The sequence below is a fragment of the Pygocentrus nattereri genome, chromosome 25 (assembly GCF_015220715.1).
Source record: "Pygocentrus nattereri isolate fPygNat1 chromosome 25, fPygNat1.pri, whole genome shotgun sequence".
Classification (NCBI taxonomy): Eukaryota; Metazoa; Chordata; class Actinopteri; order Characiformes; family Serrasalmidae; genus Pygocentrus; species Pygocentrus nattereri.
In genome coordinates this window covers 11986996-12008065 of record NC_051235.1, presented here as the reverse complement: position 1 = coordinate 12008065, position 21070 = coordinate 11986996, and the positions used below count along the sequence as shown (strand labels likewise).

General features: G+C 37.8%; 1 protein-coding gene across 6 annotated transcripts in view; it reads right to left on the bottom strand.

Annotated features, from left to right (window-relative positions):
- Positions 1 to 773: 773 nt before the first annotated feature.
- Positions 774 to 21070, bottom strand: part of lsp1b (lymphocyte specific protein 1 b) — a 22568-nt gene continuing 2271 nt past the window's right edge. For 2 of the 6 annotated variants that reach the window (XM_017709600.2, XM_017709598.2), the window contains 13 exons: positions 19172 to 19300; positions 17204 to 17648; positions 16466 to 16581; positions 15415 to 15499; positions 14836 to 15009; positions 13253 to 13294; positions 12646 to 12689; positions 11751 to 11835; positions 10949 to 11086; positions 9996 to 10094; positions 9500 to 9589; positions 8115 to 8214; positions 774 to 1121 (listed from right to left, as the gene is read on the bottom strand). In XM_017709600.2, the coding sequence (XP_017565089.1) occupies positions 1114 to 1121; positions 8115 to 8214; positions 9500 to 9589; positions 9996 to 10094; positions 10949 to 11086; positions 11751 to 11835; positions 12646 to 12689; positions 13253 to 13294; positions 14836 to 15009; positions 15415 to 15499; positions 16466 to 16581; positions 17204 to 17648; positions 19172 to 19300 (1555 nt within the window). In that variant the 3' untranslated portion in view covers positions 774 to 1113. The remainder of the gene's footprint in view (positions 1122 to 8114; positions 8215 to 9499; positions 9590 to 9995; positions 10095 to 10948; positions 11087 to 11750; positions 11836 to 12645; positions 12690 to 13252; positions 13295 to 14835; positions 15010 to 15414; positions 15500 to 16465; positions 16582 to 17203; positions 17649 to 19171; positions 19301 to 21070) is intronic. The other 4 variants (XM_017709602.2, XM_017709603.2, XM_017709601.2 and 1 more) reach the window with 4 other exon arrangements.

Below are 21070 nucleotides of genomic sequence, written 5' to 3'. Positions count from 1 at the left end.
CACACACCCCTCGTTATGTCTGTCATAGTTCTCAGGTGAAGTGGAAACCCCCTCCATGGTTACTGCTCCTTGAATTTAGTGCAACTGGTTTTATTTTTGGTATGGCTACGGGGTCAGTCACCGTGCTGCTCTGCTCTGCTACTGTCTGGCCACTCTGAGCTCAAGCCTACAGACACACTCAGCCTGCTGCTACCCTCGCAAAGGTAAACATAATTAACCATGCATTTCTGCTCCTAGCAGTAACCTGTTCATTCACTGAAAGCACAACTGCAATTAGTGTCTGATGCTTGCCCACAAATGCTGTTGCTTTAAGATCCGAAATCTTAAATGTGAAGCTCATTTGTGTTTGTGTGAATGCAAGGCACAAATGTACACAATAGTCTGGATATTATATATTTCTATCGCTTTTCTTTTCTGTCCTTGCAGAAGCATTGCTAATTCCTGGCTGGCCCTATTTTAAGTTATTTTAGCTCTTTTGTGCTAAACATGTTCTTAATGAACCTGTCATTTATATAAAATCACATAAGTTAATCAATTCAATGCATGGTTTTATTATTACTCAATTAGGTTTTTTTATGTTATTATTAATCTTTCTTTTTTGAGCTGAAATGGAAAGTGTGTCATGTGTCATGGCTGGCAGTGCCTAAAATGGAGATACAGGTTTCAGGTGTCAGTCTGGTACATTTGTTATTCCCTAGCAGGTCTCAGAACAGTGAAGTGCAGGTATAGACCTGTTCATAATCACCTCCAGGAAATGATCTGAGTAAAGCCAGTTTACTGCTTTGCATTGTTTAATCTTTGTGCATTTATTCCACTACAACATGATAGTTCAGCAACAGAAATGCAAGTACATCACAATACGAATGACTAGAGATTATTTGCATTCTCATATGACTTAAAATATGCCTGTAATTACTGAAATTACTTCAATCTTAAGGTTTAATAACACGTTTTTTTTTAAAGCTGTGTGTAATACTGTGGAGCTTTTAGAGAAAAGAATAGATCATAAACAAAATAATTAAAAAAGAATGAATTAGCAAATTGAAAAAGTCATTGTCATTGCTTCAGAGAATTGTCTTCTTGGTGCTTGCCTCTTGTGTTATCTTCGTGGTGCTACTGGCCTGAAAAGGATAGATATTTGGAAATTTAAAAGGTCTTTAGCATAAATCATACTTAGCTGAAGCATGATAAGCACATGAAACACCAGCTCTTGGTACAGTGAGTTAAATGTCACATGATTGACTAATTAATTTACTTTTATACACCCTTTGAAAATGCCAGCTGGACATGATGAATGGAATAGGAATGGTCCAACATTTCTTGGAAAACAATGTTGATAAAATTCCACACATTAAGGTTAATATTTTTTCCCCCTTCTCTTATTTCTCCTATCTCTTATTTCCATTTTGGAAATAGGATGTTTGTTATGAGAGCAACAATACATTTCTTATATGTTTATTAATTACAGTATATGTACAATACAATGCAATCTTTTTCTGTTTCCCTTAATTTTATTATAAACTGCAGAATGTTCTAATACTGTAGACATGGTCATTTTACAGATGAGTAATATAGAACATGATCATGTCTTTGAGTTTGCCCATGCAGGGTCTCTTGCTTGTTGCATTGCAATGGCAAGTGTTTGAATAGATTTTTAATGTACATACAAAATTTAATTTGATAATTTTTTTCCTCAGTGTATTTGCATCCTGAACATTATGGAGATAAGATGGGGCAAGCCCTTTAGGTTAGGGGAAAAACGTAAGGTTAGCGCAGACCACATGTTTAATTAAGCATGTTTGTGTTTTTGTAGGAGTTGAAATGCTAATGGCAGTAAGTTATGGTAGCGATTCTGGCTCGCTCTCCCAACAATACCCACCCCCTATCCTCCCCAAGCCAGGAAAGGACAATGCCCGATTGCAGAAGCTGATAAAGAAAAATTTCAAGAAGAAAGTGGGCACCTCCTCTCAGACCCCCATCCCGTTCCGGTCAAGCCTGTCACCTGTAAGTGAGGCCAGTCCAGACCAGGAGCACAGTGATTTCTCTACTCCCCCTACAACTCCAGAGGCACATGTCTATGGCAGTACCTTCAACATATCGAATTCTTATGAGACAGCATTTTACCAAAAGACCCATGACTCTCACAACTCTTCTGTCCGATCCCCCTACCATTACTCCAGCTCCCCATATCTCTGCTCCTACTATAGTCCTCACTACAGCTCAACGCCCACTCTTTCTTCTCAGACATATGTAGCTCCAGTACCATCTTCTGACCACCAAATAGCCCCACTCTATACATGCTCCTCTTTTTTGTTTGACGATGACAGTGACCTAGTCACAGACTCAGAACCCACTCCAACATCTGAGATAGATTTTGGGCAAAATTTCACATCCAGGATTTCAGTAACCTCTGTCACAAATCAAGTGAATGCACAACAAATGCCGATGCCTTATACATTTGCTGAGACATTTAAACATTCTGCAGCCACTAATCTAGCCTCAGTGGAAACACAAGCATCTTCCTTGGCTCTTGTTCAGCCAAGGGCTTCACATTTGGCCCCTTCCCGTGCTTCTTCCTTGGTCCAGACAGGAGTAAGCCAGCCTTCTGGAGATGCATCTAAAAATACAGGGCCTTCACTGTGGACTAACCGTCTTCAAACAGATAATCATGTCATGCAAACAATTTCCAAGCAATCTTGTACATCTCATGAAGCTGCTATGGTCACTTCAAAAATGAAAAACTCACCTGATTTTCCACAAAAGAGGATTTATACTTCAAAGGCTACATTTTATGAAATATCAAAGCCACCTCTCCAAGACACTTTGGGATTAAATCCAGTATATCAAGGGGTATCTGTATCTAGTACACAACAAGTCAAAACGGTATCTTCAGATGGTGCACTCCCTGGTGAACTAAAGGCAAATATGTCTCATGTAACCCAGACAAGACCACCTTTTTTTGAAGACTTCAATGCTAACACCCTTTCATTGACTTCACAGCCTACTTTTCCCCTCTCCATGGAAGTGTCCATACCACATACTCAGGGACCCAACCAAACAAGTCATCAAGAACTAATATCAAAATTACAAAGTCCAAATCAGATTTTTCAAAGAGCAGGAAATAATGAAAATAGCCTCAATCCAATTGTTGAGAATAAAAAGATGTATTCTGCACCAAATGGATTGCTTAATTTGGACAGAAATGTGAAGCCTGCTATTTTTAAAGCAAATTCTGAGAAAAACCTAACCAAAAGGTTCTCAAGATGTGAAATTTCATTGTCTAAGACCATTTCAACTGAGACTATTCCACAATCAAGAGAATGTGACATACTCGACTCTGCAACTAAACAGCAAAATCAAATGACTGAAGCAGAAACTCGTGAAATACATACAACACCACCAAAGTCTAGGGCAGTGACACCAGCTAAAAGTGTTTCAAGGGCTATAAGTCACGAACACATTTTTTCCACTACTCCTCATACATACCAAACCCCAAACACTCCTGTCTATTGGTCACCCAGACCTCCAGCACAGTTTCTTGGCAAAGAGGATCCTAACATTGTACAAAATGTACCTAACATGCCTAAAACAAAGTCAACATACTATGGATTGACACCAATGGAATATATTGCTTATGGTGGAATCAGAGCCAGCACATTTAACTGTCCTCCAAAATCCCCTCCTGAAACATCTGAAGATTCTGAATATTCTCAAAGTCATTATGCAATGCCAAATTCACCTGCTGAAATATCACAGGAAACATTTCTGCAAACGACTTCCAACGCTGAAGTGTTCACTGAAGGATCTGACATCTTAGGGATTGTTGTTCCACAAACCTCATCAGGAACCTCAGTGACTACTGGGACAGAAACCTTACCTGACTTTTCCAGTATTCAAACCATCAAAATTCCTCCCTCTGGTGTAGTAACGGCTGATCTAAAGGAAGAAGATGCTAAATCTGAAGTAACATCAAAATCTCTGACTGTTAATCATGAATTGTCAACATGTCATCAAGCTGCAACCAAAAGAACTCCGGTAAATTCTTCCAGTGTTGTACCTGTGCTAGAGACTCCAAGGCCACCTGTCCTAGGAGATGCAAGCGCTAGCATTACTTCAGCTTTGACATTTGGGAAAAAAATGGCAACTTACCCTTTTCCCATGGCGCAATCAAATATTCTGAACTCAAATACAGCAGGATTGTCAACAGATCATTTTTTATCAGTGCAAAACATTCCATTGCAAACAGCAGAGATAGAGAATGTACCCAAATCTACATATCCAACAAAAAAAGTTGACCCTGCATCAGTGCAAACAAGTCCAGTGCAATCAGTTAACATGACGGATAACATCAACAGAATATCAGTGGACAATCTGGTGTCAGTAACAGCTGCAAGAAATCCACTTAAAAAGTCAATCACCAAAAATATCAAAGAATCTGAAGAGCCTTCTACAGATACCAGGCAATCCATTACAATACCTCCTGATTTAAAAACTTCCAGCATTTCAGGCACAACTAATCCAGAAGTTGTGTTAAACTCAGATTCAACTAAACCAGGAGATTTCTCCAAGTCAAATTTGGCTAAAGATGTAGATTTAGACTTGGCAAAATGTGTAGGTTGCTCCAAGTCAGACTCAACTATACCTGTAATGTTCCCTGCCATATATACCACATGCTCTTCAGAACTCTCAGAAGGCCCTAAACCTTTAGCTCAAACCAGTGAAAGCTCATGGACGTCATTTCAGGACACCAAAGTTGCTCAAATGCTAGATACAGGAATGAGGCCCATTCCAAAGTTTTCAGCAGAGAAGGATCCCACTATTCCACCAGATATTCAACCACTTCCCACACTTGCCATGAACATCCATGTAAACGCCGTCCCTGTAGCAACCACACACAGGGCTATAAATATGTTTGTAGACCAGCAGGTTCCGATCAAAGCTAAGGACCTTGTACCCACTACAGTGTGTAGCACTCCTATCACAGACTCCAAAGTTTGCACAAATTTTGTGACAAACAATCAACACCCCATTAAGGCTGATACTGGACTTAAAGCAGTGAAAAAAATGGAAGTTAATGCCAAGTCTCCATCCTCTATAAATTCAACCAAAGCTGGTAGAGTTGTCATCAATGACATCAAGCCCCCCACAGATGCAAACTGCTCTTTAAAACCATTAACAGAATCAAAATCCTCAGAACATGTACATACCAAACTACTCTGCAAGCCACAAAGCGCAGAAATTAGCCTTGCAAATATGTTACTTAAAGCAGCAAAATCTCTCACATCCTCCATGTCCACAGCTACTGAAGCAAAGATTCCTCCTATCAAAACACATTCTACTACAGAATCAAAAGTACTAACAAATTCTGCTGAATCTACATTCATTACAGATGCTGATCATAAAGTCCCTGATGGGGCTGTTTTGTCTAAGCCTCAGGTACCTGATTCCAGAGGAGCTTCCATCACTAAATCTTGTCACACTGGAGAATCTACTATGAGCAAGAACAGTCTGCCTGGTACAACAGACAAGGCCAGACAAGAGATCAACTATGAACATCCAGCAGTTACGGAAGCAAAATGCACTGAGGTGGCAGAAAAAGAATGCAAAGAGACACAGAAACCCAAGGGCCTGAAGGCAAAACTCAGTGGTTGGACACGGTTGAAGAAACACATGGTAGTGGAGCCTGAAGAACCTAAGTTTCCTGAGCCAGAGAGAAACAATGAGAAAAATGTGCAGGCAGGTGATGGGAAGACAAGAGGGCAAGACACTTCCATTAGAGTTGAGGAGGGACCTGGTGGTCAGGAGGTGTTAAAAAAGAAGGAGGCCCCCAGGGCACTGAAAATGTGGGATGCTGTACTCTTTCAAATGTTCTCCACCAAAGAGAACATTATGAAGCAGATCAGTGCTGACAAATCTGATGCAGAGAAAAGGAAGACATCAAAGGAAAACACGTCGCAAGTCCCTTTATTTGCACATCGCCTGCCAGTCCTCCTCTATAGTCCACGTTTTGATGCCAGGAAGCTAAAAGAAGCAGCTGCAAAACCTCTAACCAAAATTGCCACAGTATTTGAGAGGAGCCTGTTACATCGGAAAAATGAAGGTGAAGAGCCCAAAGACTTCAATCGAACAGCTAAAGGATTTGGCATGTCTAAAACAATGTCTACTGATGGTTGATTTTCCTGTATTAGTAATTTAACATTCAACAATTTAAAAAAATTAAAAGACATAATATTTGATTTAAAAGTACTAAATCTTTTTTTTAAAAGAAGAAAATTGTCTTTCAAGTAAGCATAATAAAAATAAGTGGATTTGTGGTGTTGTCGGTAAGAAATATTGTACTAATGTAGTTCATGTGTAGAGATTTACTAGGTGCTTAACTAGAAATATAATTACAGCACAAGACTTAAGGCTTGGTTACAATTTCACTGGATTAAATTTTAAATGAGTGCATGGACACTCAAGAAAGCTAGAGTTAAAGGTCCTATGCTCTGGGGTTAACTGGTACATTCCTGCACTGCAAGGAAGGAGAGAGAGAGAGAGTGACAGCTACAGCTGACCAGGCTATCACAGACAGTGGAGTGGGACATGTGAGATGGTGAGAGAATGACAGAGGGTAAGCAGGGGTCTGAGAATGTAACACTGAGAAAGTTGAAATGAAGGAAATTACTCAAGGGGCAGTAGGATGTTCAGGGCATTAGGAAAGGTTTTAGCACATACTCTTAAAAATGGAAGCCATTAAATGATTCTTAGTTTGGATATGAGTATGTAGAATTCAATTGGTTGTTTAAAAACTGTCCATTGGAAGGCTGTCAGGGAAACAAAGTAGTTCTATTGCAGAGGTCACCAATCTTTTCGCAGAGCCAGTGTGGTTTTAGATTTTCATTCCAAGCAAAAATGTACAAACCTCCTTTGACTAATTGTATGCAGACTTAGATTAACAAATTAGTAATTACAATAAATAAATAAATTCAACCTGCAGCCACACCAGCCCCTGCGAAGAAGATTGGTGACCATTGCTTTCAGGCACAACAAACCTTTTTGTTCCGGAGTCCCCACCTTCACATTTCATGTTTTTCTTACTCTATCACACAAAACTCAACTCAACAGAGACTTCCTAACAGAATTAAACAGCTAATGATGTGACAGGTGAAAGGAAACACAAAACTGTGAGGTCCAGGTGGGCCTCCTGACCGGGGATGGAGAAGAATTTTAGAAAGGTTTAGTATGTGATATTTGGTAGGTTCACAATGCTGTGATGGAGAATAAGGAGTGGACTAGAAATAGAACTCATTGTGATGCTACAGAAGTGCTGCTTCTATTCAGAGTGGGAATATCAACAGAGATTTTATATGCATGTCTATTGTGTTTTTTTTATTGTGGACATTTTGTTTAAAGCAATTTCTGGGGTTTTTGTTAGTGTTATTTGCTTGATATGCTGTATAGATATGATAAATAATTGTTGAGATCAAAATTCTACATTATGATACTAGAAACTGTAATGTTTAACATTATTTAGTCTTAAATGCTAAATTCATGTGATATAGTAAACACTCATAGCAAGGTAAATGTAAATGTAAATAATGGATTCAGATTTATAATTATATTAAAAAACTATTTTGTTTGATCATGTTCTGTTTGGTGATCTATTATTGCTCCTATTAATGCTGTCATCATGGAACTGTTTTCAGGCATATTACAAGTGAGTGTGTATTTCTTTATTTTGTATAAGCACGTCTCTGTATGTGTACATATGTGTGTGTGTGTGTGTGTGTGTGTGTTTGTATGTTTTGTAGAGGGTGCACATTCCACACCAGCTCATTGGAAGCTCACCTCATGGATTTCCTGTCAGGTAATATTACCCTGAAACTAGTTGACTGATAACATTTTAAATTAGCTCAGTCATTCTGAAAAAATGTTCAACTCAATATTTAGGATGCAATTTAGAACTGATGGGAGCAAATAATAATAACTGATCTGTTGCAAATAATTATTGTGTATAATTACTAAATAATAATACAGAATGAGAAATAAACCATAAAAAAAAGAGTTACTGCACAAGCCAAGGACACCTTTTGTTCAGGTGGTAAATTGCATTATAAAGGGCACTTCCTTACTTGATTTTACATTTGTGTGACTGACACTGTCATCAGCCAAGACCTTCTCATATTTCCCATGGCTGGTCCAAACAAACTTAAACTTTTTATCCATGCTTGCCTAAAAAATGGGGGGAAACACAAAAAAGCAGTAATTAAGTTTTTATCACTATATTCATTTATTAATGAAGAAATAATTAAATCTGTGATTTACATGTGAAATGTCATTTAATTTCTATAAAACTTCAAACTCCATACAGCAAGCCTGTGCAGCAGAGGTCTGTTTCATGGGACCCACCAAAACATCATGTGGTGCAGGTGGAAGTGGGACAACACATTCATGAAGAGAAATACTGCAAATTCAATAATATAATAATGGCCTACATAATATGATAATAAGTTAATAGTTAGTCTATTGGTATATATAAATGATATCTAACAGTAAAATAACTAAAATTAATAAACTCATTCTAAACAGTTTTAAACTAACCAATCACGTTCACAACATGCAAATTGGGTTTCGGTTGAGAACAAGACATTACAGACAAGAATGCAATGCAGTACAGATTTTCTGTGAAAGTGGGATGAAATCTTCCAGGGTATGGGTGTGAGAGGGTCTACAAACTCGGCCCCGCACAGACCTCTACTGTACACTGACAGGCATGTTTATTTACTCTGTTCCTGCACTAATTGGCCTTTTTATCAGGTATACCATCCCTTAAAGGTGCACTTTGTAGATATACAATTACTGACTGTAGCTCATCTGTCATTGTATAATTAACTAGCTGCCCTCTATGTATACATGTGATGGAATGTTTTTGGCACAGCAGTGAAACCGGCCCATATAGCAGCATGTTAGTGTGTGTTGCACTGGTACAAGTATATCAGGCACAGCAGCATTACTGGAGTATTTAAACACTGTAGCCACTTTAATAGAACCACCTATCTTGTTGATCCACCTTGGACAATTAGAATGTTTTTCACTGCATGATCTTTTCTCATGCAGAATTTGTGTTAGACATCCTCTAGCCCTCCTCAGGTGTCAGTTTCTAACCACAGGACAAGTGCTAGCTAGATGTCTTTGGTTGGCAGACTATCCTCAGCATAGGAGTAGCGGTGAGTTGTGGTCTACAAAAATCTTCAGTAACAGTGATGTACCTGATGGTCCACCACCACAATAATATCTGGTCAACAACGATCCTATGGTGGTCTGTTTCTGTTGATGGCAGCTGACAAACTGTACAGCAACAGAGAAGTTACAGTCAGTAATAAAGTGCAAGATTATGGTAGATGTACCTGATAAAATGACCAGTGAGTGGAGATAAGATACAAGGTATGTTTACCAAATAAACAGCTGATTCAGTATATAATGCAGTTTAGTTTGTCTGACTGTTGGTGTACTGTACCTTTCCACCTGGGTACTCTGCTTTAAATGTATCCTTTGTCTCCCACAGGCTCTTTTTCTGATGTACCTCACCAGCCTTGACTTCATTAGACTAATAAAAGAAGAGAAGAGAAGAGGAAGAGAAGGTGTGCCTAGAATTTCTAGATACTGCATTCGATTTGTGTATCCAGAAATGAAAAGTTACTTATAGATGAATCATCGTATATATGTGGTGTTTTTGAAAAGGATTGAAAATGTTATGAGCCCAGCAAGTAGATCACCAGGCCAGATTGTTGGAAAAGACACAAAGAGTGGTTACCTTGAACTAGGATAGAGTAAGCAGAACAGCAGATATGGCCAGTGAAGAAATAAGAAAGCTGAGGATGAAAAGAAAAGATATGAAGATCAAGCATATGTCGAGGATAAAGAGAAGAATCTTAAATGACAGAATTTAAAGTGAGATTTAGTGATGGAGGTTAGGTAGGGTTTAATAATTGATATAGTAAGATTTTACTGACTGTTGGTTTGGAAGGGGTAGTTTTGGAATTGACATCAGGATTACCCTTCACCCATTGAGTGATCAGATCAGCCACACCCACTTTCAAGCCCTCAGTATCCTAAATTAAAAATCATGTAAAACAAATTGTGAAATGGTTTTCTTCATGTTAAGTACAATTCATCCACTAAATTGTGCTTTAGCTAGAAGCTGTTATTAGCCCCTTGAGACTTAGGCGTATTATTCAGCTATTAAACTTGAGACTTACTACTCAGTAGCTGTTGTAAATGATTTGGTAAGTATTAGAGTTCTAATATGCAACTTATGAGAGTGAACAATTGATTAGGCCTTAAGGGTTAATAACTGCCAAAAAAAGTTATGAACACAGCATGAAATGAACATTCTGCTGAAATACAGAAATATTTAAATACTCAAATTCTCATTAATGTAGTACTCTGTATATTACAACTAGTTCACTTATGCTTTCAAGTGGCCAGTGCCCAGTTCCCCAAAAGCAAGTCAGTGTGAAGATGATCACAATTCGTAGAGAGAGTGTTCAGTGTAATGTTCATCCTTCCATTTAAAAACAATGTGCCTCATTCACCAACCATTCTTAAGAAGACCAACTTACAAAGTTTTCACAAAGATTCTGACATTCACTGTTTTCTTATTTTGGATTTGTTCTTCGGTAATTCAAGAGCATAAATGTGCAAACAATTATCTGGTTAAAAATGCATCCTTAATCTGATATAAATCTTTCTTAGGACTTTTCTCAAGAACAGATTTAGGAAAAACCTAGAAAGATACTGGTGAATGAGGCCCAATCCTTGTGCTAAGATGCTTTTTGGAAACGCAGCCCAGTTCAGTGAGTGCTCATGTGAGAAAATTACTGCCTCCTGGGATTATCATACATTTGGTGATGAGGAACATGATTAGATGTCTAAACTGATGGACAAGCATTAAATTGTATTGTACCTTAGAGGATGCCTTTGCTGAATTCTGGTTCCCGGCATCTCCCACTTCAAACTTGTTCTTCCGGGCAGAAACAGGCTCTGGGCTGCTTGGAAAGTCAAACAGGCCTGCTTTTGCATCTCTCACCTCTTGAGAACTTGCCTGCGCATAAATATAAAAACATGTACTATGTAAGTCGATTGATATATTCATATAGCCCCTGAATAACTGAGTCCTTACATCTATAGTCCATACAGCAGAATACTGTTGTCTAAACAACGAAGCAGGGTAAACTCATCACATCTCTGATATAGATGAAAAAAAGATTTCTGCCACTATCATATCAGGTCCCCCCTGGTGAGCCTGGTTCCTCCCAAGGTTTCTTCCTCAGTTCTGAGGGAGTTTTTCCTTGCCACTGTTGCCCCTGGCTTGCCCACCGGGGGGTTTCTGTACATTCTTACTGTCCTGTTGAAACTTTTTCTTTTCTGAAATTCTATAAAGCTGCTTTGTGACAACATCTGTTGTAAAAAGCGCTATACAAATAAATTTGATTTGATTTGATTTGATTTGATTTGATTTGATTTGATTTGATTTGATCATACATTTCCACAGAGATTTATCACAGAACAGATTTTTTAATGGTATGTGAAATTGTTTTTGTTTGATTTTTTTCCAAGTTTCTGATTAGATTTTGGTTGGATTCAAAACTACAAGACAGCTCCCCAGAACAGCGTATGAAATGTCAATCCAAGACAGAATGTTTAAAGTTCAATTAGATAAGTCTGCTGTAGATAGACAATTGTAGATATCTTTAGAGTAGCAGTACCTCAATTGCATGGTTGTACTGTTCCAGTCGACTATCAATCTTTAAGGTGATCATAGATGGAGGTGGAGTCTTCTGGAAGCTGTTACTTTTTTCAAAAACAAATTTACATAGAGATATTAATACATTTTAAGATGTCATAAGATAAAAACATTTACACTTTTTTATTCAATTTTAACTATGTTTTTTTATATATAACATGATGGTGCCTTCATTGGTCAGTCGTATAGGCCTATAAATGTAATTCTACTAGATACTAAAGCAGAGAAAGAAAATAGATATTTTAAGAGATATTCAAAATCATTTAAAGTAAACTTTTGTGATCATTTTGTGAAAATGATTTTACTTAAACATTTTACATATATAAACACTTATTAGCATGACATTTTGAAACAGTGACTGTTTTAGGGAACTAGATGTGTTTTTCATTTTATGCTAGCAAAATAAATAATGATACATACACAATAAGGTTTACTAATATGTCCATATTTTACATTAACTTTTAAAAAAGTAAATAATTGCCATGCCTTGCCAAAACTACTGTTTTACTGGCTTCTTTAAAGAACCATCAAAAACTAGCACCCTAAATGTGCTTTATTAGACAAATTCCTGAGAAATTACATAATCAGGATTTTTTTGGCTAGTGTTTGTTCACTGCCCATGTGAATAAGTGCTAAATTAAAAGAGTCTATGGAAAGCATAGTTGCTACTTTTGAGGTTCTACACACTCCATATTTTTCACTTCATGAACAACATACTGCTTTTTAGCTATATATTTGGTGCTCATTAATTGACACCACAGACTTTTAAACATTCCAGAAACAATTTTAACACACACACAAATCACACTAAGACTACACGTTGTATGTGTATGTCTGTGTATCACAGATCAGCTCACCTTTTCTTAACAGATCGATTCAGAGATTCAGTCCTCTCAGAGATCTGTAGATTTTAAATAATGTTGTGTTAGGATTTTATTTGTCTCTAGTTTGTCTCTCATTTGTCTCTATGTAACCAATGCACGTCAATAAAGCCCCAGCCTCATCATGCAGGCATACAAAGATGATACACACAATAGGGCCTGACAGATGTAACAGCTGGAGAATAAAATCAACCAAAATTAAGGAAAACACCATTAATGTGAAATCAATATTGCTTTTTTATCATGACAAACATGTACCCCTAACTACTGAAAAAGCACAAATGTCTGATGATCCTAATGTATTCATGTAGTCATATTACTTTTTATACAGTCTGATAAGTTGGCACTCTCCAGCTGCTACACTTTACTATAGCTACACAAACTGAACTAGTACATTTGAACACAAAACACCATGATGGTTATAATAACAAGATTGTGTAAAAGAGTCCAAACCTAACTTTTAGCATTATAACAAAAAAACCTTTATGTGATGAAAACAAAGAGCAGACACTAAACGATTTGGTAAAATAATTTTGAAAAGATCCACGGTCATGCCCTAACAGCTGACTAGTCAGTAACTCACCGAACACATAAACTCCTCTGTCAGTCCCTGTGCTTCCTCAACCTGAAAGCAGCAAGCATATACGGCATACACACATAAACACACAGGGACGAAGGCCAACATTGATAAACATTCAACACTTCAGCAGAGACAAAGAGAACAGAAGCAGCACTGTAGTACAGTATGAGTGTGTTGGGTGGCCTTCTCTTTAAACCCAGAATGACTGGTATAACTAAGCCTTTACATGCCAGAGAGCACACAAGCAGAGCTTTTAGAAGCAAACACTAGATCAGACGTTCCTAATCATTTCTTGCTCAGGGCCCACACAATGACCACAAAAGCTTCTAGAGGCCCGCAAGATTAGGGCACAGTATTAGAGTGTTAGTTTTTCTTAGACAAGTGAAGCCTAAATGACTATTTTGGGACGATAGTAAACTAATTCAATCCCATGTGTCACTAATCATATTTTGCAAACCAAATGGTAAAAATACGACATTGTTTTATTTGCACTCTGTTTGACATATGTGAACTTTCATCAGCATCAGGATTTATTTACATCAGGAAAATTGAGCCTGATAAGGATTGCCTGTTGTGACTTTAATCCACATTTAATCAAGAAAATTTTAAACATTATTTTTTTATAAGGACACTCTACATAAAAAAAGATGCCTAAAAGGGTTCTTTGGATAGCACGGAAGCAGCAGATAACTGACTATTAGAGCTAAACTTCACTTGAGCTAATACAGTAATGGAACACCCCTTAGAAAGGCATCAGGGCATGTTTAAAACAGAGCATTAAAACAGGTGGCCAATCCAACATATAAGGCCTAAAGCCCATGGGGAAAGCTAGCTTGGGTTTATCTATCTGGCTAAGACACAAAGAAATTTCTGATTGGACAGTTTTCAGATTTTAATATTTATGTACATTTGTTTTCAACAAAAAAGTAAATGAAATAAGAGTACTACTATTCTTGCAGAATAAATACAATAGTCAGAATAATTCTATTAAAAAAACATACATTTCTTAATTACTAGTAAAATACTTAACATGAGTTAGGCCGTCAATGGAATCATTAGGCCTTGTCCAGAATGCCCTGAGGGGTTCCCACTATTTAGTAAAAATATTCATTTTAATGGTTCTTTGGGGAATGAAAAGTGGCTTTTTATGGCATCGCATGAAAGAACCACTTTTATTCTTTTTTCTTTTTAATACTGTAGCGTGACATTACTTGCATGTAACATAAAATGCCTTTCTACATGTTTTTCTTTCATTTTTTTCTTTTTACTGTAAGGAAGATTCACAGCGAGCACAATCTTATTGCGTTTATTCTGCACACAAACTGTCTGATGTAAGGCCAAGTTGCATGCAGTATGATTACATTACCAGTTGTCGCAACCCAAGTATTGCTTAGTGTAACTTTGGCCTAAGGGCTAAATTGTGTAACAACTACTAACTGATAACTAATTACTAACTTTTCACAAACTGTAAGATCCACAAATTCTAAAAATGATATGGCTCATGAATAATCCTATACAGACACAATAACTAGCTGTATTTAAATACATGATGCAAGAGTGTGTTGTGGTAAGAGTGCAGTGATTACCATGAGAGTGGGACTGAGAGGGCTAAAGGGTTCATCTGTTTCAGTGCTGGACACACTCAGTCTCTTTATCTTCTCCATCACACTCCTCCTCTTCTTCTCTTTCTCCTCTTCCCTCATCTGCTTCAGTCTTTCTACCTCGGTTTCCTCCTGCACTTTCTCCTCCTCATTTTTCTCCTTAACACAGAACAGATAAATGCAGGTGTATAATGATATATATTTTTGGGTTTGTTATGACTTTCAGTTATTGTTTTTCAACAATAAAATAAGTCCCCAAAATTTCATCACCTACAATTTATAACTACTATTTATTTAAGCATGCATATACAACACAAGCCGCTCCCTCCTATCCTCTCACGTTACTCTGAAAGCACACACCCAAATGTCTAATCTTTATCACTGACAGTGATTTCCATAAAAGATGGCAGAGGAGATGACCTTCAGGAAAGGTATTATTATTAATATTATTATTATTATTTCTGTTATTAGTATTATTATTGTTATTATTACTATACTGTTTTGAAAAACAATTATACGACTAATCTGTCTTTTCTAGATGATATGTGACCTGTGTGTGCATACCTCATGGTGAGTCTGCTCTTCTCCCTCTCTCTTCTGTGGGCCTTCATTCATCTCTGAGCCTGCTTCAGTGTTCTCCTCACCCAAACTAGTGAGAGAGAGAGAGAGAGAGAGAGAGAGAGAGACAGAGACAGAGAGAGAGAGACTAAACTGTATCAGGAACTGAATCTGACTACAGACCACGGTTCAGTAACCAATGGGCCAGTGGTCATAACAGTTACTTTTCAACTTTCCACTAGCATACAGAACAATCAGACTTTGGCCAAAGACAACTACAAGAAAATCCCAAGTTTAGAACAATGAAAGTACAACGTTCACTGGACACACACAATACACAGAAACATCATCTGATACTGCTTTGAAAATGTGTGCAGTATCAAAATATACTGTACAGTATACATATTCTTTTTTAATTAATCTGTTTTAATGTTGTACCTGATAAAGTTTTGCTAGTTGTACTGAGGATTGTGAGAAAGGGAGAGAAAGATAGATAGATAGATAGATAGATGTGGCAATATGCAAATGTTTAGGGAGAACTGCATTACTTCTTGCTTTCCATAGAGCAGTTACAGCACTGTTACAGCATAAGTGTTCTATATTATAAAGCCTACAAATAAATGAACCTTGAAAGATATATTTTACCTGTCTGTACTGAGCACAGAGGATTCTGCAGCGGCGTCCATGATGTACTGTCGCTACACTTTGCTTAATGCTTAATTCACTGCACATAGGAAGGATGTGTGGATGCAGGAAGTTGTGAAACACACCTGGCGTGGCTAGTCATTTCTCAACACAATAAGATGTTGCATGTGATACGTTTCAAGTGTTTCAATTTAACCACAATGTAGAATCGGTTCCCTCTGACCTAACAAATCAATGTAATTTGGATATCAAATGCAAAACCCAATCATGGGTCAGTGTTCTCATTCTGAAAGGTCATGACCAAGAAATGCTTCAGGTCGAAAGAGCTGCTACATTTTCTGCTAACAAATATTTTAATGTCATTTATTTATTATTAATTGGTTAATTGGTGCTTCTGTATTCACATCATTACCATGGTGCTTTCCTTATTGCTTCTTCCACTCCAGTAGTGGTCTCACATCTCAAATCCTTTTGGAGGTGTAGTTTTGAAGTGTAGGAAATCTTCATCTCTTTCCTCTGTTCTCTTACCTGATATCAAGACAGAACATCCATCATCAAACCACACTGCTATAAACTAACCAGTGTGAACTTAGCGGTATGTATTTGAACACTGAAATGCATTTCTTAACCATGATCTCGGACCAAAGAAGCCCTTGCTAATGAGCTTATTGGGTGGATCATGTGTGTTTGAGCAGGAAAAACACTAACATATGAAGGGCAGGGGATACTCCAGGGTCATAGTTGGGAAACTGGGCTCTAAAAAGAGAGGTGCTAAAAGAGTTTTGTGGAGCAATGTCACAGAAGAACCACTTCTGGTTGCCTAAATAATCTTTCAATTGATTGGTTTCAATTTATTTTTAAAGAACCATTTACTGCAAAGTTATTTAAGGATGTAAAGTTCTTTAAGGGTCTGCAATTATTTACTTGAATTGTCCTGCATTTTGTAATTACTGCCATTGGATTGAACCATTTACATAATAAACAGCATGACCAGAAACCAGATTGAAGATCCAGACTTGAAGGCCTCTGCTCTATGGTATCACTCCAAAGAACCTTTTTTGCCAGCTTCGTTTTGAAGAGTGTAGTTCAAAGTACTTTTTGTCTGTGCCAGCACAGATCAACAACATTGGATCATCAGATTCTTACTTACGATTTTATTCATGTCTTGTCTTTGCCAATCTCCACTTCTGAGACATATCTCTCCGTCTCCCTGCCTCACTGCCATCTTCTCCCATTCACCCTGATACCCCTCTCTCTGTCCAGCTATGCTGCATTCTTCCTTTTTTCTTGATTCTTGCTCTTTCCTTCTCCATTCACCAGTTGTATTCCACTCTTGGTAATGCTGATCTAGCTGCTCAGAAAGAGGAGGTGACGTCTGCCAGAGTGGGGCAGAGCCAATATGCTCCTTTAAGCCATTCAAGTGCTGGTGAGTGGAGCTACTAGGCTGAGACTGCAATAGGTGTGCAGAGCTATTGTAATGTACCTCTGTTGTTTCACATTTTTCTGTTTGTCTCTCCACTTGTTCCAAGCAAGAACTAAAGCCATCATCACCCTCCCAAGAGGACAACCAGCTTGGCTTCAGATCACTCTTGCACCTGAAGAACAAAAAAGAGCAGAATTTTCTGTACATTTTCTCAACACAAAATTTCTGCACATAGGCTTTACAATACAACTGATACAAGTGGTGGACAAAGTACATAATTCCTGCATTTAAAAAAATAGAGACACCCTAGGTAAAACATTTCTCTAGCAAAAGCATAAGTCTTCTATTTTTATATCTACTTGAGTTAAAAAGTGTTTGCTTTTAAATTTAAAAAATATTACCCATAAGCATAAAAGCATGAGCCTGAACTATCAATCATTAGTACTGGGGTAGTAATAGTCCAGCTGCCAAAAAACTTGGCTATACACCAAGACGTCATTTTATTTTTGTTCTCCCTCCAGGGCGACTGTTCTTCCAGTTGGTATATGTTGGCTGCTTTGGGCAAAAGCATCAGCTAATTGCAATAATATAGTCATATCAGTGGGAATGGAATAGAATATTCTCTAGGGAGCAGGTGGGGGCTTGCTTACACCCATATGGTCAGAGAAAGCAGGTGTCAGCCAAAGCTCTGGACCTGAGACTCCATGGAAACCAAACAAATAAAATGACACTCGTTTCCTGTTTCTCTCTCTAGGCTCATATCAAACATCCACGAAGCACCCACTCACTCAGCATTTGGCTTGCTTTGTTCACTGGGAGTCTTAGGCTCGCAGACTGTCTTTGGCATAAGACACAGAAATGGTTTCTGTTAGCGTTTAATGTGCTGTTATATTCACAAAAGTACAGGCACAACTGGAAGAGGGAGATCAATATCAGGGCTACTCCAAGAAATGTGGCACAGCAATATTAACAACTGAAAATATCGAAGAGGAGCCAATGGAATGCATTCCAAACAGTTTGAGACAAGAGCATGGACATATCTGAGAACTAAAGTAGGTGGTCAGTGTGTGGGTATTGGATTACATCAGGGGTGTTCCATCTTATCTGTGAAGGGCCAGTTTTGTTTCAAGCTTTCATTCCAACCTAGCCTAAGCCAAACCATTAAAAGCCGTTCCAACCATGCAATTGAATCTTACTTATTTAAAACTCTCTGAGGTGAAGCAGACATGAATTTACAAAGATTTTTGTAGGTTTTTCTTTTTGTCACAAACGGACAAATAGGGATATTCCTTAGTTACCTTTTATTGTTACAATGATGAAATAAACCAATAATAAGGCCGTAGCAAACTGAATTCTGTTTAGCACATTTTCACTCAAACAATACAGGCAGCATTGTGCTTTTTTCATATAGTAAGAGAAAATACAATCAAACAAACAATGCTCCAATTCTAGATGCTTATTCATTTCACTAGGTCCGACACAGACATACATCATGTACAAATGAATTCTGGGGGCTATTAAAAGGGACAAAAGCAAAGTCTTTGATTGTTTTGCTAACAATATGTTAGGCAACATTGGGTTAATCAGTTGGTCTCCATATTGAAAGAATTGTTGGAGTGTTGGAATGAAAACCTGCATTGTTTTTTTGTGGATAAGATTCAACACCCCTGGACAACATGAACTTGAGACACTGACAAACTGTCTTCGCATAGTACAGGACTGCACGTGTCCTGAGGAGGTGCTGTGGAGCTGCTTGCTCTCTCACGACGTCGCTGTTCTCTCTCTATCTCCTCTGCATCTTCCAGACTTCGTTGAACTGTGATTCTGCGTACACATACACACAAAAGAACACAGTTCGTTTATAACAGCATAATATTATCCTTGATGGTTATTGGTAAAAATATCAAATATCAAACTGTAAAATTATTCAAATCACAGTATTTTCTGCTATGCACTACAAGCACATTAACAAGTCATTTGTAAACACCCTGTAAAATTATCTAATGGATGGCTCAGATCTATGTTCACATCATTTTTGTCAAAATGATACAGTTTCCATATGATGAAGCAATATCATGAGCACTGTGATTAGCTACTATGGTTCATTTTACTATACTTTCTCTACACTGTCAACCTGGTTTCACTTTTTCATTCTTTAAATATCAGGATTCCATATTCAGAATGCAATGCTGTGTCTTCAAGGCTTTTGCCAGAGCTGAATATGTAAAAGCCCAGGCCTGTGTGCAATGTCATAGCCTGGAAAGGGCATTAAATCTCGGCGGGGGGTATCTCCACTTTGTAATGTGTTACCATTAAGATAACATGTCACCATGACTACTCCAGATGGGAGCACAGAGGACAGGAGATGGGGTCACAAGAGATGGCATGTGGGCAGAGCTAAGCAGGATATGAACTCTACGTGGGCAGGAAGTGCAGACACACTGACAGGAAATGGTTCCCTGACATCCTGTAGATGACTGGACATTACACAAACAAAAAGAAAATTCAGCTGGTACTGAGAAAAACATCTCCAAAAATATATTCAACAAAATTTTTTACACTACATCAGGGGTCTTTAATTAAAATTCAATAATGTCCAGTTAGAGGAAATATCCTCAAGCAAAGGTCCAGAACATCATAATGTCTAAAGCTACCGTAAAGGCTATAAAAGTTATGCCAATTAAAATAGGACCACCTTGTGGAAATTAAACAATTCTCCATAGTTTATCGGTTATAGGTTCAGGTAGGTATAGGACAGTGTCTGGGTCTGGACTTGGACCGCAGTCCGCCTATTAGTGACCTCTGCACTGCACTGCACACACAACATGCCCCTGGAAGGCAATTTCTCTGGGCTGTTTACAAGTGCATTGTCTGGAGATTTTAATTTTAAAACTGTTGAAAGTGTCTGTGACAGTAATGTCCCTTATATTATCACACCATCTGTACCTTAAAAGTGTGCATATGAAATGGAGTGCACTAATATATAGGTGTTGTTGAAGCAAAACATCTCTAAAATGATACATTTTTTGGAGAAGAAGCAAATGTTTGGTAACCTGTGTTAATGTGATGAGATTATTTTGAACAATTTCCATTGGTCTATTCATCATGAAACAAAAATCAGTGGATGGTGACTTAGCTATTTTTGTAAGTGAGATTTTTTGAGAATGAAACCCTTAAATGAAGGTTTAACAAACCTCCATATAATGTAAACATTACAGGAAGAACGCTTAAATTGGAGCTATATATTAAATGAAGGTTCTTTGAGCCTTTAAAAGGTTCTTCTCTTTTTGAACATGATTCTTCAGGGACCAAAAGAGGTTCTTCTATGGCAACACTCAAGGAACACATTTATTTTAAGACCATGGCATCAAAAATTTCCTTTTGGAGTGTTACGGATGTATATAATGCTTATATATGGCAGCAGAGCTAGCAGGGTTTGTCAGTAAAGTGCACTGGCTGAGTTTGGCCCCAGCTTTAAGCAAACTTTGTGAAATGTTCTGCTATGTCCAGTTATAATGTACAGGAGAAGGAAGAGCTAATTGTTCATTGTCATCAAAGAAGGGTAAGACATTTTAAATGAAAATTTAATGAAGA